Genomic DNA, 26,380 nt, shown 5'->3' on the forward strand with positions numbered 1-26,380 from the left:
GACACCTATACGCACATGTACATATACACACACCCACAGACACGTATACACGCCCACAGACACGTATACACACACACTTCCATTTACACACACATGTTCACACAGCCCAAAAGTTGCGTGACCACATTTTACAAGGTGTGGGGACCACTGGTAAAGTTGGCATTGAGCGCCAACCCGGGTTGTCTGCTGCAACTTGCTGCATCCATTCCGGGGCAGTTAGGAGGACCTCAAACACATTGGCACAGTGGTTTGGGAGTCACCTCGGCTCGGGCTGGGAAAGAACGTCAGAAATCCCTCCCGGAGAGAGACTTCTGTCTCTCATAGTCCGATAACGTTCCTGAAAAGAGCGGCGTGCCGCACCTATCCGGCCTCAACACATCGGGGCAAAGGCAGGAATGGCAAATTTCAAACGCGATTCGAAAATTGGTCACCGACCTGACTCCAATTGGCTAGGGCTGTTGCTACGGAGAACATAGCGACAGGGGACATAGAACATACAATGCAGAAGGAGGCCATTCGGCCCATCAAGTCTGCACCGACCCACTGAAGCCCTCACTTCCACCCTATCCCCGTAACCCAATAACCCCTCCCAACCTTTTTTTTGGACACTAAGGGGCAATTTATCACGGCCAATCCACCCAACCTGCACGTCTTTGGACTGTGGGAGGAAACCGGAGCACCCGGAGGAAACCCACGCACACACGGGGAGAACGTGCAGACTCCGCACCGACAGTGACCCAGCGCGGAAACGAACCTGGGACCCTGGAGCTGTGAAGCCACAGTGCGACCCACTTGTGCTGCCCCAACTAGGGGGTCCCCGGTCCCAGAAAGAGGCGCAATGGCTTGACCACGTTCTGACTTCCCAACCAATTGTTGGGGTTTGTACTGCGGTCCAAATCGTTGCGAGGTACTGAAATTTCGTCCTGCTGAGTGGAAGGTGAAAAACTTCCGCGACACGTCTCTTTTTACAGGGAGATCAAGTTCGGTAGAAACTGGTAGCCCGCTGGTGTAGTCACAGCAACAGCCGTTAACCGAGTCTCTCTTTCCTTCCCACCCCCTCCACAGCGAATGTAGTTGGTTCCTCAGTGAGGGTGCTGTCTCGCTCAGGGCACTGCTGAAGCAGGCAGCCCCCTTGTCCATCCTCTGGACGCTCACCAACTACCTGTACCTGATGGCGCTGCGGACCATCAGCGCCACCGACGCCTCCGCCCTCTTCTGCAGCAACAGCGCCTTCGTCTTCCTCCTCTCCTGGATCGCGCTGAAGGAGAGGTTCATGGGCGTCCGGGTAAGGCTGCCTGATGGCACGATGGGGGTGGGCAGGGCACCCCCCCCCGCCTGCGGGTCGGGAGAGGCTGTTGCGGGTTTCGAGGCCCACTCCCGAGGCCCCGGGCGACAGGTTTGGCCGCAAACGGCGACGGGGCCTAGGGGAGTGGGCCTGGATCGACGTGATCATTTGGGGGGGGCGGGTGCAGAACCCGATGGGCCGAATGGCCTCCTTCTGCACTGCGGGGATTCAACGGATGCCATTCTGTGGGTAGATGGGTGCTCGGACGGTCGTGCCAGACACGGTGGGCCGTGCTGGTGAAGCTCGTTGGGATTCGTTCCCGCAGGGAATGTTCGGGTTGGACCATTCAAGGTGGGGGTGGGGGTGGGGGTGGGGGGGGGGAGGGGGGGGACGTGGCCGCTGGAAACGCTTTATCCCCTCTCCGCTTGCCCCACAGATTGTGGCTGCAATCCTTTCCATCACCGGCATCGTGATGATCGCCTACGCGGACGGCTTCCACCGCGATTCCATCGTGGGCGTGGCCTTCGTCGTGGGATCGGCATCCACCTCCGCCCTGTACAAGGTGAGATCACCTATACTCGACCCTTCCTCATCGTCCTCTCCGTACTCGACCCTTCCTCATCGTCCTCTCCGTACTCGCCCCTTCCTCATCGTCCTCTCCGTACTCGCCCCTTCCTCGCCCCCCCCCCCCCGGACTCGCCCCTTCCTCGCCCCCCCAATACTCGACCCTTCCTCGCCCCCCCAATACTCGACCCTTCCTCGCCCCCCGTACTCGCCCCTTCCTCGCTCCCCCCCGTACTCGCCCCTTCCTCGCCCCCCCCCGGACTCGCCTCTTCCTCGCCCCCCCCGTACTTGCCCCTTCCTCACCACCCCCCCGTACTCGCCCCTTCGTCGCCCCCCCCGGACTCGCCCCCCCAATACTCGACCCTTCCTCGCCCCCCGTACTCGCCCCTTCCTCGCTCCCCCCCGTACTCGCCCCTTCCTCGGCCCCCCCCCCGGACTCGCCCCTTCCTCGGCCCCCCCCCCGGACTCGCCCCTTCCTCGCCCCCCATACTCGCCCCTTCCTTGCCCCCCCCATACTCGCCCCTTCCTCGGCCCCCCCCCGGACTCGCCCCTTCCTCGCCCCCCCCCGTACTCGCCCCTTCCTCACCCCCCCCGTACACGCCCCTTCCTCCCCCCCAAATACTCGCCCCTTCCTCGCCCCCCCCCAATACTCGCCCCATCCTCGCCCCCCCAATACTCGCCCCTTCCTCGCCCCTCCGTACTCGCCCCTTCCTCACCCCCCCCAATACTCGCCCCTTCCTCGCCTCCCCGTACTCGCCCCTTCCTCGCCCCCCCAATACTCGCCCCTTCCTCGCCTCCCCAATACTCGCCCCTTCCTCGCCCCCAATACTCGCCCCTTCCTCACCCCCCCAATACTCGCCCCTTCCTCGCCCCCCCAATACTCGCCCCTTCCTCGCCCCCAATACTCGCCCCTTCCTCGCCCCCCAATACTCGCCCCTTCCTCGTCCCCAATACTCGCCCCTTCCTCACCCCCCAATACTCGCCCCTTCCTCGCCCCCAATACTCGCCCCTTCCTCGCCCCCAATACTCACCCCTTCCTCGCCCCCAATACTCGACCCTTCCTCGCCCCAATACTCGCCCCTTCCTCGCCCCCCCTTCCTCGCCCCCAATACTCGACCCTTCCTCGCCCCCAATACTCGCCCCTTCCTCCCCCCCATACTCGCCCCTTCCTCGCCCCAATACTCGCCCCTTCTTCGCGCCCCCTGTACTCGCCCCCAATACACACCCCTTCCTCGCCCCCCCATACTCGCCCCTTCCTCGCCCCCCAATACTCGACCCTTCCTCGCCCCAATACTCGCCCCTTCTTCGCGCCCCCTGTACTCGCCCTGGGGTGAGGAGGTGAGGGTGTGGTGAGGCCTCTGTTGAACCTCGCCTCCCAAAGATGGCTCGTCCGACAGTGCAGCACCCAGTCCGTGCTGCCGCTGGGAGGGTGGGCCTGGGTTGCGTGTTTGAGTCGCTGGGGCGCCACCTGAAGTCACCAGCTTCTGAGTCAGGGCTTCGAACTGGGAATGCACGTGGTTGGGAGTTGGTGGAGGGGGGGTGGAGGAAGGTTTGTTAAAGCTGACCCAGGTCAGCTGTGAATCGGGGCTACCTCTCCTGATGCTGAGCGCAGTGACCCCTGCTGGGCAACGCGCCCACATAACGCCCCTTATGGCAAACAGCAAAACTACAGATAGATCAGCCTCCACCCCTTAATTACATACGGCATTCTTTGCCCTCCTCCCAATTACGATGCCCCTCGACCTGGTTATCCAGGACCACGCATCATCCCTCATAAATTAGCTAATCCCCAGGGATCCTCCAAAATCAAAACAATGCTCCATTGGCCATCTAGCTGTAAAGAGGTAAATGGTTAAAACGAATGATTACCTCACTTTTACGGCCCCTTAATCACAGCTTTAACAGACATACTGCCCGTATGCATCCTACACCAGGGTTTTTAATTACATTACTTGGAAGCTTCTCTTGCAGGGACTTTCTGAATAAACCTGTCAGCCGCTGAATATTAATTGTATTAATAAGTGGCATTTGGGCTACGTGCGTGCGGACTTTGCTTCATTGAATGTTTAGAAGTGTAGCTCGTTATGTTCTCTCTCTAATTGGCTCTGTTAATGGAGGTTAATATGGCCGCCTTCCTTGATTCTAATTACGTTTGCTCAAGAGTTGCCAGGTATCTTTCTGATACCGCCACAAGGTTCAAAACCGAATACTGATCAAAGACTCGATATACCAGTTAGTAAGTTCGAAATCAATGCTCATTTATGTACACACACAGTCAAATATACTCATGCGCAAAACTCTACCAACTAAACTATCACTACTACTAAAGCCTATACTTAGCTTCGGGCGCCCACTCAGTCAGAGGGACAATGGCCGTTGTCCGGTTCTGAGGCTGTCGGGGTCGAGCTGGTACGGAATAGTAGCTAGGAGCGTCTGTCCCGTAGCGTGCGTTGACTTTGGACTTACTTGTTCTGGTGCAGCTGCTGGGCAGGTCTCTCGTCGCTGAGAGCCAAGGCCAAGAAGAGCGATTCTCTCTTGGGGGCTTCTTCTTATATCCAACTTTGCGCGCTTTTGGGCGGGCCTTGAACTTGGCCCCAATTAATTGGACCGTATCCTGATCATTTCCTCCAATAAAGGGGTGGCTGCCCTGATTGCTGGGCGGGCCCTGGGTAGCCGTTGGCCGGCTTTGTTCTAGTCTCCTCTGGCGCCGGGGTGTCTGCTTTGGTATCGTTTACTTAAATGTTTCTCTTTAGTCCCCGGAGATGGGTCATTAGTATGGTAATGGCTTTGCAGTATTACCCGGGGGGGGGGGGGGTGAGCTATATTCCTCAACAGTTAAGTCGTATGTCAATGCGTTTTTTTTTTTTTTTTATAAATCTTGAGTGTCCATTTTTTTATTTTTGCCAATCCCAGGGGCAATTTAGAAATGGTCAACCACCTATTCCTGCACAACTTTGGGTTGTGGGTTAAACCCACCCCAGACACGGTTCGAATAAACTCCACACGGACAGGAACCCAGGCCGGATTCGAACCCTCCTCAGCGCGTATGCACAATGTAAACTGTGCACCTCTGCCCCATAATGAAGTTTTGTTTTCGGAATAACTAAAGCCCTATTTTTCTTCATGCAATTACTCCAGGAGCGAATCATTCTTTTCCGCACAGTCTCACAAATAAACTAAAATATTGGGGTTTCGATCCTGTGACCAAGTCGCTGTTGGGGTCTGGTCTGGGATTGTAATAGTGGGGGGAATTCTGGAACCGGGGAGCACAGTCTCAGAATAAGCCAGCGGTTGTTTAACACTGAGAGGAGGAGCAATTTTTCCAGTCGGAGGGGCAGGGAGCCTTCGGAATTCCTCAGCAGGTTAGAGGGGCTGAATGGCCCACTCTTGCGTTCCTAATGGGCGGCACGATGGCACAGTGGTTTGCACTGTTGCTTCACAACGCCAGGCTCCCGGGTTCGATCCCTGGCCTTGGTTCACAGTCTGTGCGGAGTCTGCACGTTCTCCCCCCCCCCCCCCCCGTGTCTGCGTGGGTTTCCTCCGGGCGCTCCGGTTTCCTCCCACAAGTCCCGAAAGACGTGCTTGTTGGGTGAATTGGACATTATGAATTCTCCCTCCGTGCACCCGAACAGGAGCCGGAATGTGGCGACGAGGGGATTTTCACAGTAACTTCATCGCAGTGTTAATGTAAGCCTACTTGCGACACGGATAAAGATTATTTTGATGATTTAATGGGGTATTTCCTCGGGGGGGGGGGGGGGGGAGTTGACCCCTTCATACCGGCCAATCCGCCAGGTCAACCTTCTCCACACCTGCTTCCCGCACAATTTCATCCTTCCTTAAGTAAGGAGAGCGAGGAACGGTTTCTGGTCTCCTCACTGGCGAGATGGGACAATCCCGCTGTAGTGCCAGTCCCTCCTGTCAAGGGGGCGACAGGGCAAGTGGGTTCTTGGTTGGATATCTCACAGGGGGAATTTTATCCGGATTAACCCGCTGTGTTTCCGCCCCGCAGGTCCTGTTTAAGCTTCTCCTCGGCCGCGTGCGGTGTGGCGGAGTAGCCCTCTACCTTTCGGCCCTGGGCGCCTTTGACCTCCTCTTCCTCAGCTGGATCCCCGTCGTCCTCTACGTCACCAGGGTGGAACACTGGCCCTCCGCTAGGGACGTGCCCTGGGACCAACTGTGCGGGCTGGCAGCTCTCCTCCTGGGTAGGTGTATATCGGCGTCGCCTCCTCCCGTCTGGGATCAAAGAGACCGGGGGGGGGGGGGGGGGGGGGGGGGGGGGGAGCTAAAACCCGACGACTGCCTCGTCGTGATACTAGGTCTGCTGAGCAGGACACATCAGGCACCGCTCGCTCTGAGGCTGCGTGAGAGCTTGTGAGAGAGCTGCATAAGGGGCACGGGAGGGTACAGCTAGACCACCTGCCCTGGGAGTGTTTGATGGGGACAGTGTAGAGGGAGCTTTACTCTGTATCTAACCCCGTGCTGCACCTGTCCTGGGAGTGTTTGATGGGGACAGTGTAGAGGGAGCTTTACTCTGTATCTAACCCCGTGCTGTACCTGTCCTGGAAGTGTTTGATGGGGGACAGTGTAGAGGGAGCTTTACTCTGTATCTAACCCCGTGCTGTACCTGTCCTGGGAGTGTTTGATGGGGACAGTGTAGAGGGAGCTTTACTCTGTATCTAACCCCTGTGCTGTACCTGTCCTGGGAGTGTTTGATGGAGACAGTGTAGAGGGAGCTTTACTCTGTATCTAACCCCGTGCTGTACCTGTCCTGGGAGTGTTTGATGGGGACAGTGTAGAGGGAGCTTTACTCTGTATCTAACCCTGTGCTGTACCTGTCCTGGGAGTGTTTGATGGGGACAGTGTAGAGGGACCTTTACTCTGTACCTAACCCCGTGCTGTACCTGTCCTGGGAGTGTTTGATGGGGACAGTGTAGAGGGAGCTTTACTCTGTATCTAACCCCGTGCTGTACCTGTCCTGGGAGTGTTTGATGGAGACAGTGTAGAGGGAGCTTTACTCTGTATCTAACCCCGTGCTGTACCTGCCCTGGGAGTGTTTGATGGGGACAGTGCAGAGGGAGCTTTACTCTGTATCTAACCCCGTGCTGTACCTGTCCTGGGAGTGTTTGATGGGGACAGTGTACAGGGAGCTTTACTCTGTATCTAACCCCGTGCTGTACCTGTCCTGGGAGTGTTTGATGGGGACAGTGTAGAGGGAGCTTTACTCTGTATCTAACCCCGTGCTGTACCTGTCCTGGGAGTGTTTGATGGGGACAGTGTAGAGGGAGCTTTACTCTGTATCTAACCCTGTGCTGTACCTGCCCTCGAAGTGTTTGATGGGGACTGTGCAGAGGGAGCTTTACTCTGTATCTAACCCCGTGCTGTACCTGTCCTGGGAGTGTTTGATGGGGACAGTGTAGAGGGTTTAGTGTTGTTCCTGTGCCCCTGTGATGCTGGCTGGAGTGTCAGTTGATTTAATGGATGGGTGTGGGCACTGATCCAAGATGTTTTTGTCTGTCCTCCAGTGTTCAACGTCCTCATTAACTGTGGAGCTGCTGTAACTTTCCCTGCCCTGGTGTCATTGGGAGTATTTCTGAGCGTACCTGTAAATGCTGGTAAGGCCACATCAGCGTCACCCTCCGTGTACAGCACATGACATATCGCATCTTCGTATGGGGCATTAATTAGGGCTACAATTGACCTCCTACTTTCTAAGTAGGGGGCAGCACGGTAGCATGGTGGTTAGCATAAATGCTTCACAGCTCCAGGGTCCCAGGTTCGATTCCCGGCTGGGTCACTGTCTGTGCGGAGTCTGCACGTTCCTCCCCGTGTGTGCGTGGGTTTCCTCCGGGTGCTCCGGTTTCCTCCCACAGTCCAAAGATGTGCGGGTTAGGTGGATTGGCCATGCTAAATTGCCCGTAGTGTCCTAATAAAAGTAAGGTTAAGGGGGGGGTTGTTGGGTTACGCGTATAGGGTGGATACGTGGGTTTGAGTAGGGTGATCATTGCTCGGCACAACATCGAGGGCCGAAGGGCCTGTTCTGTGCTGTACTGTTCTATGTTCTAATTGGGGAGAGGGTAGCATTAAGCAAGGTTCTTGCTCCTGGCTTCAGGTAGCACTCACAGCAGACAGTCCATTTTTCAACAAGCAACGATAATTTACCAGGTAAACTAACGAGACAGTGTGCTGCAGCTAACAGTCCACAGAGTCTATTTCAACATCACACTGCAGCAAACATTCACAGAGCCTACTTAAATGTATCCCCAGCCACAAACAGGCTAGAAAGTCCATTTGAACAGGGAGCCAGACAGTCTACAGAGCCTTTTAAAATTGGCCACTGCAGCTAACAGTCCAGAGTCTGTTTAAATGGCACACACAAAAACAGTCTTCAGAGTCTATTTGAACTCCACACAGCAGAAAACAGTCTACAGAGTCTATTTAAACAGCAGTCTACAGGGTCTATTTAAACAGCCCACTGCAGCAAACAGTCTACAGAGTCTATTTAAACAGCAGTCTACAGGGTCTATTTAAACAGCCCACTGCAGCAAACAGTCTACAGAGTCTATTTAAACAGCAGTCTACAGGGTCTATTTAAACAGCCCACTGCAGCAAACAGTCTACAGAGTCTATTTAAACAGCAGTCTACAGAGTCTATTTAAACAGCCCACTGCAGCAAACAGTCTACAGAGTCTATTTAAACAGCCCACTGCAGCAAACAGTCTACAGAGTCTATTTAAACAGCAGTCTACAGGGTCTATTTAAACAGCCCACTGCAGCAAACAGTCTACAGAGTCTATTTAAACAGCAGTCTACAGGGTCTATTTAAACAGCCCACTGCAGCAAACAGTCTACAGAGTCTATTTAAACTGCACACTGCAACAAAGTCTACAGCGTCTATTTAAACTGTGCACAACAGCAAACAGTCTACAGAGTCTATTTAAACTGTACACAATAGCAAACAGTCTGCAGAGTCCTTTCTAAACTGTACTCTACAGCAAATGGTCTGCAGAGTTATTTAAACAGTCTACGGAGTCCATTTAAACTGTACACTGCAACAAACAGTCTACAGGGTCTATTTAAACTACACAACAGCAAACAGTCTACAGAGTCTATTTAAACTACACAACAGCAAACAGTCTACAGAGTCTATTTAAACTACACAACAGCAAACAGTCTACAGAGTCTATTTAAACTACACAACAGCAAACAGTCTACAGAGTCTATTTAAACTGTACACAACAGCAAACAGTCCACAGAGTTTATTTAAACTGTACACTGCAGTTAAGTCTACAGAGTCTATTTAATCTGCACAGTGAAACAGTCAACAGAGTCTATTTAAACTGTACACAGCAGCAAAGAGTCTCCGGAGACTATTTAATCTGTACACTGCAGCTAACAGTCTACAGAGTCTATTTAAATTGTGGCAAATATTCTGAATAGTCCATTTAAACCTATCCCTACCATAAACTGGCTACAGATTCTATTTAAACTGAGCACGACCTCAGTCTACAGCGTCCACAACAAACAGAGATGATTCGGGGCAACTTAAAAATATCTAGGGTGGGATTCTCTGATCCTGAGGCTGTGTTGACATCGTCGAGAACGCCGTCGCGTTTCTCGACGGCGTCAACACGGCCCCAGGATCAGCAATTCTGGCCCCTACAGTGGGCCAGCACGGCGCTGGAGCGGTTCATGCCGTTCCAGCTGCTGATCCGGCCGTGGAATGGGCGCTGGGGGATGCGCGCATGCGCAGTGCGTACGGCGCGAACCCGGGCAAGCGCAGACCCACCGGCGCGATTTCCACGCATGCGCGGTGTCTCCCTTGTCCGCGCCGGCCTCAACCCAACATGGCGCAGGAGTACAGGCACCAGCGCGGAAGAAAGGAGGCCGGGAGACAGAGAGGCCGGCCCGCTGATCGGTGGGTCCCGATCGCGGGCCAGGCCACATCGGAGGCCTCCCCCCCCCCACTCTCCCTCGCCACAGGCCGCCACCCGACCCTTCAATGCCAAGGTCCCGCGGGGCTGAGAGCAGGTTAGAACGGCACCAGCGGAACTCTGGTTTCTTTTTACGGCCGCTCGGCCACTCTGGGCCGGAGCACTGTTGGGGAGGAGGGGGGGGGGTAGAGATTAAATTAAAGTACATGGTATTGGGAGTGGTGTATTGAGATGGATAGAACCAGGTGTGAGCTGGGTTAGCAGACTCGAACAGGTTGAGATTAAGAAGGAGGATGTGCTGGAAACTTTGAAAAGCATCAGGATAGATAAATCCCCTGGGCCTGATGGGATATACCCAAGGTTGCTACGTGAAGCGAGGGAGGAGATTGCTGCGCCGTTGGCGATGATCTTTGCGTCCTGACTCTCCACTGGAGTAGTACCGGATGATTGGAGGGAGGCGAATGGTGTTCCCCTGTTCAAGAAAGGGAATAGGGAAATCCCAGGGAATTACAGACCAGTCAATCTTACGTCTGTTGTGAGCAAAATATTGGAAAGGATTCTGAGAGATAGGGGGCGCGATTCTCCCAGACAGGGAGAAATCGTACGGCTGGCGTCAAAACCGGGCGGGTTTGACGCCAGCCTCCCCCTCCCCGACCGGGAACCGATTCTGGTCCCCGGTCGGGGCTAGCATGCCGCGGCCGTGAACTCCGGCATCGCGGGCTTAACGAATTTCGTTAAGCCCGCTTGCCAGAGTTTGCGCCGGCTGACGCGTCACATGACGTCAGCCGCGCATGCGCGGATTGGAAGACTCCAACCCGCGCATGCGCGGATGACGTCATCGCGCATTTGCGCGAAACCCGCGCATGCGCGGGCCGGGATGCCCCTCAGCCGCCCCGCGAAGTGATACAGCCGTGGTACTGCCGTGCCAATCGGTGCCATGGTTGCCAAGATCGGGACTTTACGGCCGTTTTTACGAACGGCCAGACCAGGTGTGTTTGCCGTTCGTAAAAACGGCCGTAAAGGGCTTGGAATTCGGCCCATCAGCCAGCTGAGAATCGCTGCTCGCCGTAAAAAAACGGCGGCAGCGATTCGTGTTGGGAGTCGGGCGTGGGGGGGGGGGGGGAGAATAGCGGGAGGGCGTCAGACCAGCGTGGCCGTAAAAATTTACGACCCCCGCTATTCTCCGCACCGTCGTGAGTGCGGAGAATTGCGCCCAGGGTTTCTTTTTTTTTTAAATAATTTTTATTGAGAAATTTTGATTTTATACAACAATAACGCACCTTAGTAAAATACCGAAAATAACAATAATATTAACAATCGTATACATTCGCCCCATCCCCACGAACAACCCAGCATTTTAACAACAACGCAAATTAACACACTATAAAGTTACAGAATAAACACTACAATAATGCACCCCCCCCCCCCCCCCCCCCCGCCCCGGGTTGCTGCTGCTATTGACCCAGTTACCTATCTCTGAGCCAGGAAGTCCAGAAAAGGCTGCCATCGTTTATAGAACCCTTGTATTGATCCTCTCAGGGCAAATTTGACCTTTTCCAATTTTATAAATCCCGCCATGTCACTGATCCAGGTCTCCACGCTTGGGGGCCTCGCATCCTTCCACTGTAGCAGAATCCTTCGCCGGGCTACTAGGGACGCAAAGGCCAGGACACCGGCCTCTTTCGCCTCCTGCACTCCCGGCTCCACCCCAACCCCAAAAATCACGAGTCCCCACCCTGGTTTGACCCTGGATCCAACCACCCTCGACACCGTCCCCGCCACCCCCTTCCAGAATTCTTCCAGTGCTGGGCATGCCCAGAACATATGAGCGTGGTTCGCAGGACTCCCCGAACACCTGGTGCACCTGTCCTCACCCCCGAAGAACCTACTCATCCTAGTCCCGGACATGTGGGCCCGGTGCAGCACCTTAAATTGGATGAGACTAAGCCTCGCACATGAGGAGGAAGAGTTGACTCTCTCCAAGGCCTCCGCCCAAGTCCCGTCCTCTATCTGCTCCCCGAGTTCCTCCTCCCATTTAGCCTTCAGCTCCTCCACTGACGACTCCTCCACCTCCTGCATTACCTTATAGATGTCAGACACCTTCCCCTCTCCTACCCACACCCCCGAAAGCACTCTGTCCATCGTCCCCTGCGAGGGCAGCAAAGGGAATCCCTCTACCTGTCGCCTAGCAAACGCCTTTACCTGCAGGTATCTGAACATGTTCCCCTGGGGAAGGCCAAATTTATCTTCCAGTTCCCCCAGGCCCGCAAACCTCCCGCCAATAAACAGATCCCTCAGTTTGCTGATGCCCGCCCTTTGCCATCCCCTGAATCCCCCATCCGTGTTCCCCGGGATGAACAGATGGTTGCCACCCAGTGGAGCCTCCATCGAGCCCCCTGTTTCCCCCCGATGCCGTCTCCACTGTCCCCAGATTCTTAGGGTCGCCGTCCCCACCAGGCTCGTGGTAAACCTCTTGGGGGAGAGCGGCAACGGTGCCGTTACCATGGCACCCAGGCTCGTACCTCTACATGACGCCATCTCCATTCTTTTCCACGCCGCCCCTCCCCCCTCCATCACCCATTTACGCACCATTGACACATTGGCTGCCCAATAGTACCCCAGAAGGTTGGGCAGCGCCAGCCCGCCTCTATCCCTTCCTCGCTCCAGGAACACCCTCCTCACTCTCGGAGTCCCATGTGCCCACACAAAGCTCAGAATACTGCCGGTCACTCTCCTAAAAAAGGCCCTGGGGATAAATATGGGCAGGCACTGAAAAAGGAACAAGAACCTCGGAAGCACTGTCATTTTGACGGACTGCACCCTCCCCGCCAACGACAATGGCAGCATGTCCCACCTCCTGAACTCCTCCTCCATCTGATCTACCAGTCTGGTAAAGTTATGCTTGTGGAAAGTCCCCCAGTCCCTGGCCACTTGCACCCCCAGGTACCTAAAGCTCTCCCCTGCCCGCCTAAGCGGGAGCCTACCAATTCCTTCCTCCTGGTCTCCAGGGTGCACCACAAACACCTCGCTCTTGCCTAAGTTTAATTTATAACCTGAGAAGGTCCCAAACTTGGCTAGTAACTCCATCACCCCCGGCATCCCTCCCACCAGGTCCGCCACATACAGTAACAGGTCGTCGGCATACAACGACACCCTATGTTCCTCTCCACCTCGCACCAAGCCTCTCCACCTCTCTGAATCTCTCAGTGCCATCGCCAGCGGCTCGATTGCCAGTGCAAACAACAAGGGGGACAAGGGGCAACCCTGCCTGGTCCCTCGGTAAAGCCGGAAGTACTCCGACCTCCTCCTATTCGTGGCCACACACGCCATCGGGGCCTCATATAGCAGCCTTACCCATCTAATGAACCCTTCACCAAATCCAAGCGCCCAGGGTTTCTGGTTATTTAGAAAAACATAGTTTGATTAAAGACAGTCAGCATGGCTTTTGTGAGGGGCAGGTAATAACAAGAATAATAATCGCTTATTGTCACGATTCGGCTTCAAATGAAGTTACTGCGAAAAGCCCCTAGTCGCCACATTCCGGCACCTGTTCGGGGAGGCTGGTACGGGAATTGATCCCGCGCTGCTGGCCTTGCTCTGCAATACAAGCCAGCTGTTTGGCCCACTGTGCTAAACCAGCCCCTGCTACTGGGGGAAGTGCCTGATGGAAGAGGGATGCTATGGCGAGTGAAGCAGACCGAAGCGTGGCGGTGCAGGCACTGGTCATAGAACCATAGAATTTACACTGCAGGAGGCCATTCAGCCCATCGAGTCTGCACCGGCCCTTAAAAAGGGCACCCTACCCAAACCCACATATCTAATCCTATCCCCGTTACCCAGTAACCCCCACTTAACCTTTTTTGGACACTAAGGGACAATTTAGCACGGCCAATCCACCTAACCCGCACATCTTTGGACTGTGGGAGGAAACGGGAGCACCCGGAGGAAACCCACCCAGACACGGGGGGGGGGAGGACGTGCAGACTCCGCACAGACAGTGACCCGGCCGGGAATCGAACCTGGAACCCTGGAGCTGTGAAGCAACTGTGCTGACCACTATGCTACCTGGCCGCCCAAGCCTCACAAGCCTCACTGAATTCTTTGAGGATGTGACGAGACACATTGATGAAGGTCAGGCAGTGGATGTGGTGTATATGGATTTCAGGAAGGCGTTTGATAAAGTTCCCCATGGTAGGCTCATTCAGAAAGTTAGGGGGCATGGGATACAGGGAAATTTGGCTGTCTGGATACAGAATTGGCTGGCCGAAAGAAGACAGCGAGTGGTAGTGGATGGAAAGTATTCCGCCTGGAGGTCGGTGACCAGTGGTGTCTCGCAGGGATCTGTTCTGGGATCTCTGCTCTTTGTGGGTTTTATAAATGACTTAGATGAGGAAGCGTAAGGGTGGGTTAGTAAGTTTGCCGATGACATGAAGGTTGGGGGAGTTGTAGATAGTGTTGAGGGTTGTTGCAGGTTACAGCAGGACATTGACAGGATGCAGAGCTGGGCTGAGAAGGGGCAGATGGAGTTCAACCCAGATAAACGTGAAGTCATTCATTTTGGAAGGTGGAATTTGAATGCTGAATACAGGGTTAAAGGCAGGATTCTTGGAAGTGTGGAGGAACAGAGGGATATTGGGGTCCACGTGCATAGATCCCTCTAAGTTGCCACCCAGGTTGATAGGGTTGTTAAGAAGACGTACGGCGTGTTGGCTTTCATTAACAGGGGGATTGAGTTTAAGAGCCGCGAGGTTTTGCTGCAGCTTTATAAAACCCTGGTTAGACCACACTTGGGATATTGTGTCCAGTTCTGGTTGCCTCATTATGGGATGGATGTGGATGCTTCGGAGAGGGTACAGAGGAGATTTACCAGGATGCTGCCTGGACTGGAGGGCATGTCTTATGAAGAAAGGTTGAGGGAGCTAGGGCCTTTCTCACTGGAGCGAAGAAGGCCGAGAGGTGACTTGATAGAGGTGTACAAGGTGATGAGAGGCATGGATAGAGCCAGAGACTTTTCCCCAGGGCGGAAATGCCTGTCACGAGGGGACATAATTTGAAGGTGATTGGAGGAAGGTATAGGGGAGATGTCAGAGGTCGGTTCTTTACACAGAGAGTGGTGGGTGTGTGGAATGCACTGCCAGCAGAGGTGGTGGAGTCAGAGTCATTGGGGACATTTAAGCGACTCTTAGACAGGCACATGGACAGCAGGAAATTGAAGGGGTGTAGGTTAGGTTGGTCTTCGATTAGGATAAATGGCCGGCACAACATCGTGGGCTGAAGGACCTGTACTGTGCTGCAGAGTATCCGATTAATCTTTCCCAATTAAGGGGCAATATAGCGTGGCCAATCCACCTACCCTGCACATTAGAACTGTACAGCACAGAACAGGCCCTTTGGCCCTCGATGTTGTGCCAAGCAATGATCACCCTACTCAAGCCCACGTATCCACCCTATACCAGTAACCCAACAACCCCCATTAACCTTATTTTTTAGGACACTAAGGGCAATTTAGCCTGGCCAATCCACCTAACCCGCACATCTTTGGACTGTGGGAGGAAACCGGAGCACCCGGAGGAAACCCACGCACACACGGGGAGGACGTGCAGACTCCGCACAGACAGTGACCCAGCCGGGAATCGAACCTGGGGCCCTGGAGCTGTGAAGCATTTATGCTAACCACCATGCTACCGTGCTGCCATCTTTGGGTTGTGGGGGCGAAACCCACGCAGACACGGGGGAGAATGTGCAAACTCCACACGGACTGTGACCCAGAGCCGGGATCGAACCTGGGACCTCGGCGCCGTGGGGCAGCAGGGCCAACGACTTGCGCCACCGTGCCGCCCTGAGATCTATAAATGTCTAGCAGGACGAGACAGGGTAGATGCAGGACGGACGTTCCCAATGGTGGGGGAGTCCAGGACCAGGGTGTCACGGTCTGAGGATGCGGGGTAGATCATTTGGGGCAGAAATGAGGCGAAAATACTTCACCCAGTGGACGTGTGGAGTTCGCTACCACGGGAAGTAGTTGAGGCTAAAATGAAATGAAAGGAAAATGGCTTATTGCCACGAGGAGGCTTCAAATGAAGTTGCTGTGAGAAGCCCCCTAGTCGCCGCATTCCGGCGCCTGTTCGGGGAGGCTGGTCCGGGAATTGAACCGTGCTGCCGGCCTGCCTTCAAAGCCAGCGATTTAGCACACTGTGCTAAACCAGCCCCTAAATGTGCTAAATCGTTTTTTTCAAGAAGGAATTAGATACAGCTCTGGGGGCTAAAGGGATCAAAGGATATATGGGGGGGGGGGGGGGGGGGGGATCAGGTTGGATGGTCAACCATGACCATGATGAATGGCGGAGCATGCTCGATGGGCCGAATGGCCTCCTCCTGTTCCTATCTTCTATATTTCTATGAGTGGACTGACCAGGGCACCATTCAGGCGAGGGGGGGGGGGGTAAATAGGAATGTAGTGGCCGTGTAGTCGGGGGTGTATGGAGTACAGGCGCAGTTCACTGTAGACGAGTGCGAGAGCTCAGACTGAAATGTTGCTCGCCTGGTCTCAGGGCACCTGCTTGGGGCTGGAGTGGAGCACGTCGGAGGACCCAGTGGGACGTGGTCCACGTCGGACACCAGCGGCAGATCCAGGGAAGAGTTTCTGCTCGGGGATTATGAGCGGCTGGGGGCTAAGTCAAAAAGTAGAACCTCAAAGGTGGCCGTCTCCGGTTAACTCTCCGCTTAACCTGTGGCGCGGCGGTTAGCACTGCTGCCTCGCGGTGCCAAGGACCCGGGTTCGAATCCGGCCCCGGGTCACTGTCCGTTGTGGAGTTTGCACGTTCTCCCCATGTCTGTGTAGGTCTCACCCCCCCCCCCCCAACCCAAAAAGATGGGTAGGTGGATTGGCCACGCTAAATTGCCCCTTCATTGGAAAACAAATTAGATACTCTAAATGTTAAAAAAAAACCTGTCGGCCATCATCAGTTCCCCAAGGCAATACCTCTACCATAAGACCATAGGAGCAGAATTAGGCCACTCGGCCCATCGAGTCTGCTCCGCCATTCAATCACGGCTGATATTTTCTCATCCCCATTCTCCTGCCTTCTCCCCATAACCTCTGACCCCCTTATTAATCACGCACCTATCTATCTCTGTCCTAAAGACACTCAGTGATTTGGCCTCCACAGCCTTCTGCGGCAAAGAGTTCCACAGATTCACCACCCTCTGGCTGAAGAAATTCCTCATCTCTGTTTTAAGGGATGGTCCCTTCAGTCTGAGATGGTGTCCTCTGCTTCTAGTTTTTCCGACAAGTGGAAACATCCTCTCCACGTCCACTCTATCCAGGTCTCGCAGTATCCTGTAAGTTTCAATAGGATCCCTCCCCTCATCCTTCTAAACTCCGAGTACAGACCCAGAGTCCTCAACCGTTCCTCATACGACAAGCTCTTCATTCCAGGGATCATTCTTGTGAACCTCGTCTGCACCCTTTCCAAGGCCTCAGCACATCCTTCCATGGAGAATCCACTTTCCAACAAATCGGCACTCTCTTCCCTTGCAGTACCAATTGTTGTTTTATTTTTACGAAGGTATTCTCACGAGATATCCTGAGGAGCGGAATTTAGAAGATTGCGAGGTGATCTTATTGAAACATAAAAGATCCTGAGGGCGCTTGACAGGTCGTATGCTGAGAAGATGTTCCCCCTTGTCAGAGAGATCAGAACGAGGGGGGTGACTGTTTAAAAATAAGGGGGTCTCCCATTTAATACGGAGATGAGGGCTATTATATTTACCTTAAGCCAATCGTTAAGTCTGTGGAATTCTCCTTTCCGGAGAGAGGAGGAGGCAGTGATGACTGAGGGTTTTTAAAGTTCAGTTGCGTTTCCGAAGAGCAAACAGTCTACAGTGTCTATTTTTTAAAAAAGTTTCCCCAAACTGTTTCCACTCATTGGTATGTCAGTAACGAGGCGGGGTGGGGAGGGGGGGTCACAATTTAAAGATAGACAGCAAGAGAGCTGGGTGTGGGGTGAGGAGAGACTTCTTTACTCCAACATTTTTTATGGTTTGCAATGCCCCGCCTGTGGAGAGTAGCGGATTCCATCGGAGGTTTCAAACGGGAGCTGGATGTGCATTTGAAAGGGATTCATTTAGAGGGCAATTGGGCTAGAGGATGGGACGAGCTCTTTTGGGGGGGGGGGGGGGGCGGGGGAGGCCGGTGCGGACACGATGGGCCGAATGGCTTCCTTCTGTGCTGTAAACGACCCAAACAAACGACAAAACTATGGCAAACAGAACCCGTGAACGAAACTACAGAACCGTCTCCTGATCAGGGTGATTTGACCAGAAAGTGCAGTCAGTGGAGGATGGCATTCGCAAGGGTAGAATTCGGTCACTTACAGGCGCCAGGTATGACGCGGTGTGGTACAAACAAAAGTGATGTATTCTACGAGTTCACCCTCTCTCTCTCTCTCTCTCCCGCACCTTTCCTCCAGTCGTCGACGTTTACTGCGGCACGCCACCGAGCCTGGGCGAGGTGAGGCCAGCCGCCCTACTTGTCCTCTGCCTCGCTTTTCTGCTGCTGCTCCTGCCGGAGGAATGGGACTCGATCGCCGCGGAGCTCCTGAACAAGCTCAGGGGGGAGACGGCCAAGGAGGAGCCGGGGCCCGAGGGGGCCGAGGCGCCGGTGGTTGGAGGGCGGGGCAGGGCTGCCGGAGTGGGCGCCTCGGCCCCCAGTTGGAGCCGCTCGGAGCCCGCCACAGCGTAGGGGCCAACGAGGCCTCCAACGCCATGCCGAGCTGTCTGACGAAGATCATCGCCCTGTAACAAAAACCCTTAACTCTCTGTGTACAAAACCCTCTGCGCCCTTAAAATCGCGGGAGAATACAATTTGTTAAGACACTTCCTAGGCTAGGCTGGATTGACGTATTAAGAGCGATATAGTCGAGGCATTTACGATTTACACATGCACTGTTGCTTCACAGCGCCAGGGTCCCGGGTTCGACTCCCGTCTCGGGTCACTGTCTGTGGCGGAGTCTGCACGTTCTCCCCCGTGTCTGCGTGGGTTTCCTCCCACAATTCCCGAAATGAAAATGAAAATGAAATGAAAATGGCTTATTGTCGCGAGTCGGCTTCAAATGAAGTTACTGTGAAAAGCCCCTAGTCGCCACATTCCGGCGCCTGTTCGGGGAGGCTGTTACGGGAATCGAACCGTGCTGCTGGCCTGCTTTGGTCTGCTTTCAAAGCCAGCGATTTAGCCCAGTGAGCTAAACAGCTAAAAGCACGAAAGACGTGCTTGTTGGGCGAATCGGACATTCTGAATTCTCCCTCCGTGTACCCGAACAGGCGCCGGAGTGTGGCGACGAGGGGATTTTCACAGTAACTTCGTCGCAGTGTTAATGGGGAGAGAGCGTGCACAGACAGTGACCCAAGCCCGGGAATCGAACCCGGGACCCTGGCGCTGTGAAGCAACAGTGCTAACCACCGTGCTCCCTCGCTGGTTGCGAAGAGAGAGCGCGCGTTCACAAAAGGAGGTAGAGAAGAGCCTCTAATCACGGCCTGGCGGGGGGGCAGGGGGAGGGATACTGAACCCAAAATGGTCCGACACAGGACTGTACGCATGGAATAAGACCGTTATCATCTCAAAATGGAAGAAAACATTTATTCCAGCAGGGTGTTTTTTCTGGGGTGTCGGCTTGGCAGACATTGATTTACAGATCCACGTACCTATCGGTAGTGACAGGATCCCAGCACTGAGCCAATTAATATCTCCTCTGCCCAGTTCAGCCATCGAGGCCGAGATCAATAGTTCCCCTGGAACCAAAAAGATCTACGAGGCACTGGGGAGCAGGAGAGAAGGGGGGAGTTGAATTAGATTAGCCGTGATTCTTTTTGGTTTATAAATTTAGAGGGCCCAATTCAATTTTCCAATTGAGGGGCAATTTAGCGTTGGCCAATCCACCTAACCCTGCACATCTTTGGGTGGTGGGGGGCGAAACCCACGCAAACACGGGGAGAGAATGTGCAAACTCCACATGGACAGCGACCCAGAGCCGGGATCGAATCTCCCTTCGAGAGCCAATCTGCCGCCCCCACGCCCTCGCGTTACCGCTGCTCCTTCCGTCAATCGCCTCGTCGGGCTCTTTGCTCCCCGGGCGTTAAAGTAGCAGTCTGCGGAGACTGCCACGTTCAAGGTTCAGGATTTAGGAGGCATGTTGCATTGGGTAACAAGGGTGGCACCCTCTGGGAGTGTTTTGGTAGGTACCCAGATCGGTTCGCGGGTCATTGCACGGCTCTTTTTGAGTGCCAGAGAGACAAGAGGGACGGAAATAGGTCCCGGTTAAGACGGCAGATGGAGTTTAATCCGGACAAATGTGAGGTAGCGCATTTTGGAAGGTCTAATGCAGGTAGGGAAGAGACACTGAATGGTAGAACCCTCAAGAGTATTGACAGTCAGAGAGATCTAGGTGTACAGGTCCACAGGTCACTGAAAGGGGCAACACGGGTGGAGAAGGTAGTCAAGAAGGCATACGGCATGCTTGCCTTCATTGACCGGGGCATTGAGTATAAGAATTGGCAAGTCATGTTGCAGCTGTATAGAACCTTAGTTAGGCCACACTTGGAGTATAGTGTTCAATTCTGGTCGCCACACTACCAGAAGGATGTGGAGGCTTTAGAGAGGGTGCAGAAGAGATTTACCAGGATGTTGCCTGGTATGGAGGACATTAGCTATGAGGAGAGGTTGAATAAACTCGGTTTGTTCTCACTGGAACGACGGAGGTTGAGGGGCGACCTGATAGAGGTCTACAAAATTATGAGGGGCATAGACAGAGTGGATAGTCAGAGGCTTTTCCCCAGGGTAGAGGGGTCAATTACTAGGGGGCATAGATTTAAGGTGCGAGGGGCAAGGCTTAGAGGAGATGTATGAGGCAAGTTTTTTTACACAGAGGGTAGTGGGAGCCTGGAACTCGCTGCCGGAGGAGGTGGTGGAAGCAGGGACGATAGTGACATTTAAGGGGCATCTTGGCAAATACATGAATAGGATGGGAATAGAGGGATACGGACCCAGGAAGTGTTGAAGATTTTAGTTTAGACGGGCAGCATGGTCGGCCCAGGCTTGGAGGGCCGAAGGGCCTGTACCTGTGCTGTACTTTTCTTTGTTCTTTGAAATCCTGTGACGGGGGCCATTGCTAAAGCCATGAGTGGCAGCGAGACATTTGGAAAAAATTACGTGGAGCGATCTTTGAGGGTGAATCTGGGAATCCCTCTAGAGACTGAGTTTTCGACGAGACTGTTAAGACTCGGTGTTTCCTGATGTCTGGGCGACTTGAGAAATCCGTGGACTCTGTCTTGGTTGCGTCTGTCTTTTATACTGTTGAGTGTTGTATGTGACCAGAGTTTGCCCGTTAATTCACACGTACCTCACACTTACCCTGAATGTTCGAGTACAAGGTACACGTTGTAAAATTGTTTTACCTTTCTGAACTTGTCAGTAACGTTTGTTTTTGCTTTGCTCAGCACCCATGAAATCTTGCGACTTTGTTCACTTAGTAAATGTCTTAAATCTCAAACTTTATCTATTTGAAACAAATTTTTATTGGTCCCTAACCCGATTCTCCCCCACCTCCCAGGCAACGACCCTTCTACCAACAGGAAAGGTTTCCCCCTATTGATTCTGTCACAAAACCACTCAAGGTTTTGAACGCCTCTGTTTATAAGACCCATCAGACACAGGAGCAGAATGAGGCCATTCGGCCCATCGAGTCTGCTCCGCCATTCAATCATGGCTGATATTTTCTCATCCCCATTCTCCTGCCTTCTCCCCATAACCGCTGATCCCCTTATTGATCAAGAACCTATCTATCTCTGTCTTAAAGACACTCAGTGATTTGGCCTCTGCAGCCTTCTGCGGCAAAGAGTTCCACAGATTCACCCCCCTCTGGCTGCAGAAATTCCTCCTCATCTCCGTTTTGAAGGAACGTCCCTTCAGTCTGAGGCTGTGGCCTGAGGTGCTAGTCTCTCCTACCCAGTGGAAACATCCTCTTCTCTGAATATTTTCTTCTCTGATCTAGCCATCCTTCAGGTCTCTCACTCTCTAAATATATCCCAGAAGGCCAGTACATAGAGAATAGAGAAATACAGCACAGAACAGGCCCTTCGGCCCACGATGTTGTGCCGAACTTTTATCCTAGGTCAATCATTAGATTATCATAGAATTTTGGACACTAAGGGCAATTTAGCACGGCCAATCCACCCAACCTGCACATCTTTGGACTGTGGGAGGAAACCGGAGCACCCGGAGGAAACCCACGCACACACGGGGAGGATGTGCAGACTCCACACAGACAATGATCCAAGCCGGAATCGAACCTGGGACCCTGGAGCTGTGAAGCAATTATGCTATCCACAATGCTACCGTGTTGCCCTTAAGAACAAATTAATCTACACTCCATTATTCTACCCTAATCCATGTACCTATCCAATAGCCGCTTGAAGGTCCCTAATGTTTCCGACTCAACTACTTCCACAGGCAGTGAATTCCATGCCCCCACTACTCTCCGGGTAAAGAACCTACCTCTAACATCCCCACCCTATATCTTCCACCATTCACCTTAAATTTATGTCCCCTTGTAATGGTTTGTTCCACCCGGGGAAAAAGTCTCTGACTGTCTACTCTATCTATTCCCCTGATCATCTTATAAACCTCTATCAAGTCGCCCCTCATCCTTCTCCGTTCTAATGAGAAAAGGCCTAGCACCCTCAACCTTTCCTCGTATGACCTACTCTCCATTCCAGGCAACATCCTGGTAAATCTCCTTTGCACCTTTTCCAAAGCTTCCACATCGTTCCTAAAATGAGGCGACCAGAACTGCACACAGTACTCCAAATGTAATCACCAGTAGGTGAAGGATCGAACTGGAGCCCATCTTTACACAGTCGTACATTTATTGACAGAACGAAAGATTACAAGCATATGGCGCCAAACCCAAATCCCAGCCTAGCTCCATGAGTCAGTCTTTATTTTTTTTAAAATATAAATTTAGAGCACCCAATTATTTTTTCCAATTAAGGGTCAATTTAGCGTGGCCAATCCACCTACCCTGCACATCTTTGGGTTGTGGGGAAACCCACGCAGACACGGGGAGAATGTGCAAACTCCACAAGGACAGTGACCCGGAGCCGGGATCGAACCTGGGACCTCGGCGCCGTGAGGTAGCAGTGCTAACCACTGCGCCACCGTGCTGCCATGTCAACAAATTATTAAAGGGATAAACTAAAAGCGGGGATAACCCTTTCAAGGGGCACGGGCCTCCTTATATGCTGTCAAATCAAACCCCAATTAATTTCCTCTATCCATGGGCGGCACGTGGGCGCGGTGGTTAGCGCTGCTGCCTCACGGCGCCGAGGTCCCAGGTTCGACCCCGGCTCTGGGTCACCGTCCGTGTGGAGTTTGCACATTCTCCCCGTGTCTGCGTGGTTTTCACCCCCACAACCCAAAGATGTTGTACAGGGTAGGTGGATTGGCCGCGCTAAATTGCCCTTTATTTGGGAAAAAAAAAGAATTGGATACTCTAAAATTTTAAAAATTCCCTCCACCAGCGCACAATTAAGCACAATCATTGTACAATCATTTCATCCATTGATTATCGTCTTCCATCCGCTAATTTCCCGTTGGCTATCTCGCACCACCACACCCCCCACACACACGTTGGCGCTGTTTTCGGACGAATCTCCTTGCCGCGCGACCTCTGTCCAGCCCAGGGTTCACCCAGAGGTCACTTGCCCGTCGTCGTCTCCCTGGCGGAGCCACTCGAGGGAGTCCAGGTCCACGTTGCCGCCGCACAGCACCACGCAGACGTTGCGCAGGCTGCCGGGCAGGGCGCGGAACCGGCGGGAGAGGACCACCGCCACCCCGATGCCCGCGGTGGGCTCGATCACCAGCTTCGCCCGCTCCCACGTCAGCCGCGTGGCTCGCTGCGGAAGAGAAAAAGAGCCGCGGTTTTACACCGAGGCCGACCGCAGCCTCCCCGGGAAACACAGCCTGGGGCGACGCTGCGCGCGGTTCTGGTGGCCGTATCGCACAGCGGGTTTGGTGCCGCGGAGGATGATCCCGGAGATATCAGGAAAGGAGCGAGGGGGCTGGGATCTCTAACTCTCTCGGTAAAAGGCGGCTGAGGCAGTGACGTAATGGGGGGGGGGGGGTCGTTAAAATTCCGAAAGGTTTTAAGAGAGCGGATACGGAGAGAATGTCACCTCTCGTGGAGAAGAGCAGAAACTGGAGAGCGTCAGCGTGAGACAATCGAGAAATCTAATTGGGAAATTCAGGAGACACGTCTTCATCCAGAGAGTGGGGGGAGAATGTGGGACTCGCTCCCACGGGGAGTGGGGGAGAATGTGGGACTCGCTCCCACGGGGAGTGGGGGAGAATGTGGGACTCGCTCCCACAGGGAGTGGGGGAGAAGTGGGACTCGCTCCCACAGGGAGTGGGGGAGAATGTGGGACTCGCTCCCACAGGGAGTGGGGGAGAACGTGGGACTCGCTCCCACGGGGAGTGGGGGAGAATGTGGGGCTCGCTCCCACGGGGAGTGGGGGAGAATGTGGGACTCGCTCCCACGGGGAGTGGGGGAGAATGTGGGACTCTCTCCCACGGGGAGTGGGGGAGAATGTGGGAGTCGCTCCCACGGGGAGTGGGGGTGAATGTGGGACTCCCTCCCACGGGGAGTGGGGGAGAATGTGGGACTCGCTCCCACGGGGAGTGGGGAGAATGTGGGACTCGCTCCCACGGGGAGTGGGGAGAATGTGGGACTCGCTCCCACAGGGAGTGGGGGAGAATGTGGAACTCGCTCCCACGGGGAGTGGGGGAGAATGTGGGACTCGCTCCCACGGGGAGTGGGGGCGAATGTGGGACTCGCTCCCACGGGGAGTGGGGGAGAATGTGGGACTCGCTCCCACGGGGAGTGGGGGAGAATGTGGGACTCGCTCCCACGGGGAGTGGGGGCGAATGTGGGACTCGCTCCCACGGGGAGTGGGGAGAATGTGGGACTCGCTACCACAGGGAGGGGGGGGAGAATGTGGGACTCGCTCCCACGGGGAGTGGGGAGAATGTGGGACACGCTCCCACGGGGAGTGGGGGGGAATGTGGGACTCGCTCCCACAGGGAGTGGGGGGGAATGTGGGACTCGCTCCCAGGGGAGTGGGGGAGAATGTGGGACTCGCTCCCACAGGGAGTGGGGAGAATGTGAAATTCGCTCCCACAGAGATTGGGGAGAATGTGGGACTCGCTCCTACAGGGAGTGGGGAGAATGTGGGACTCGCTCCCACGGGGAGTGGGGAGAATGTGGGACTCGCTCCCACAGGGAGTGGGGAGAATGTGGGACTCGCTCTCACGGGGAGTGGGGAGAATGTGGGACTCGCTCCCACGGGGAGTTGGGAGAATGTGGGACTCTCTCCCACAGGGAGTGGGGGAGAATGTGGGACTCGCTCCCACGGGGAGTGGGGGAGAATGTGGGACTCGCTCCCACGGGGAGTGGGGGGAGAATGTGGGATTCGCTCCCACAGGGAGTGGGGAGAATGTGGGACTCGCTCCCACAGGGAGTGGGGGGAGAATGTGGGACTGGCTCCCACGGGGAGTGGGGGAGAATGTGGGACTCGCTCCCACGGGGAGTGGGGGGAGAATGTGGGATTCGCTCCCACAGGGAGTGGGGGAGAATGTGGGACTCGCTCCCACAGGGAGTGGGGGAGAATGTGGGACTCGCTCCCACAGGGAGTGGGGGAGAATGTGGGACTCGCTCCCATAGGGAGTGGGGGGAGAATGTGGGACTCGCTCCCACGGGGAGTGGGGGAGAATGTGGGACTCGCTCCCATGGGGAGTGGGGGGGATGAATAACACTGGTGTACTTAAGGGGAAACTAGATAAATATACGAGGGAGAAGGGAGGGGTTGGGGGGGGGGGGGGGGGGGGGGGGGAGTGGATAAAAAAAATGGAACAGCCTTTCAGTGGAGAGTAAACCCCCAGCACGGCAGAAGGGGCCGAATGGCTCCTGCCTGCTCTGCAGACCCGGGTGTCATTTCTCTGGAGCGGGGACTCTCCGACCCCCTGACCTTCTGAGTCAGGTGACTCCCGTCATGGCCGACACGATTGGGTGCGCCATTTTAGTCTCCGAGTTGCGACCGGCTCCCGCGTGGAGTGAACAGAATACTTGGGGGTCAGCGCCCCCCCCGATGGGGCGCACGTTGGTGGACGGTCCCGCATGGCCCCCCAAATTGGCCGTGGGAGGGGGGGGGCATTGGTTGGTTGGTTGGGGCGGGCGGAGGTGTTAAGGGAGAGGTTCGGAAACAGCGCGACTGAACGCGCGGGGGGGAAGTTCGGGGCGCGCGGGCGGCGCGTACCTTGATCTCCTCCTCGCTGACCGTGAACACATCGTCCACCAGGTCCCTGATGATGGGCCAGGTCTCGTCGCCGATGCTGGTCTTCACCGCGTCGGCCACCGTCACGGGGGGGCTGGCGTTGGGGGTCAGACGGCCGGTCTGCTTGGACCGGTAGCAGTCGTCCGCGTTCTCCGGTTCCGCCGCGTAGATCTTGACCTCTGGCCTCTGTGCCTGAGGGCGCGGGGGGGGGGGG

The 26,380-nt window shown here is 54.7% G+C and overlaps 2 protein-coding genes across 2 annotated transcripts in view; one reads left to right on the forward strand and one right to left on the reverse strand.

Annotated features, from left to right (window-relative positions):
- Positions 1–18,837, forward strand: part of LOC119958821 (solute carrier family 35 member F4-like) — a 19,953-nt gene extending 1,116 nt beyond the window's left edge. Inside the window, exons 2-6 of the mRNA XM_038787323.1 lie at positions 1,066–1,285; positions 1,722–1,847; positions 5,862–6,054; positions 7,375–7,464; positions 18,255–18,837. Coding sequence (XP_038643251.1) covers positions 1,066–1,285; positions 1,722–1,847; positions 5,862–6,054; positions 7,375–7,464; positions 18,255–18,526 — 901 coding nt within the window. The 3' untranslated portion in view covers positions 18,527–18,837. The remainder of the gene's footprint in view (positions 1–1,065; positions 1,286–1,721; positions 1,848–5,861; positions 6,055–7,374; positions 7,465–18,254) is intronic.
- Positions 18,838–23,278: 4,441 nt separating this feature from the next.
- Positions 23,279–26,380, reverse strand: part of LOC119958822 (serine racemase-like) — a 13,443-nt gene continuing 10,341 nt past the window's right edge. The window contains exons 3-4 of the mRNA XM_038787324.1: positions 26,149–26,366; positions 23,279–23,733 (exon numbers count right to left, since the gene is read on the reverse strand). Coding sequence (XP_038643252.1) covers positions 23,524–23,733; positions 26,149–26,366 — 428 coding nt within the window. The 3' untranslated portion in view covers positions 23,279–23,523. The remainder of the gene's footprint in view (positions 23,734–26,148; positions 26,367–26,380) is intronic.

This window comes from Scyliorhinus canicula, chromosome 31 (assembly GCF_902713615.1).
Source record: "Scyliorhinus canicula chromosome 31, sScyCan1.1, whole genome shotgun sequence".
NCBI classification, from domain to species: domain Eukaryota; kingdom Metazoa; phylum Chordata; class Chondrichthyes; order Carcharhiniformes; family Scyliorhinidae; genus Scyliorhinus; species Scyliorhinus canicula.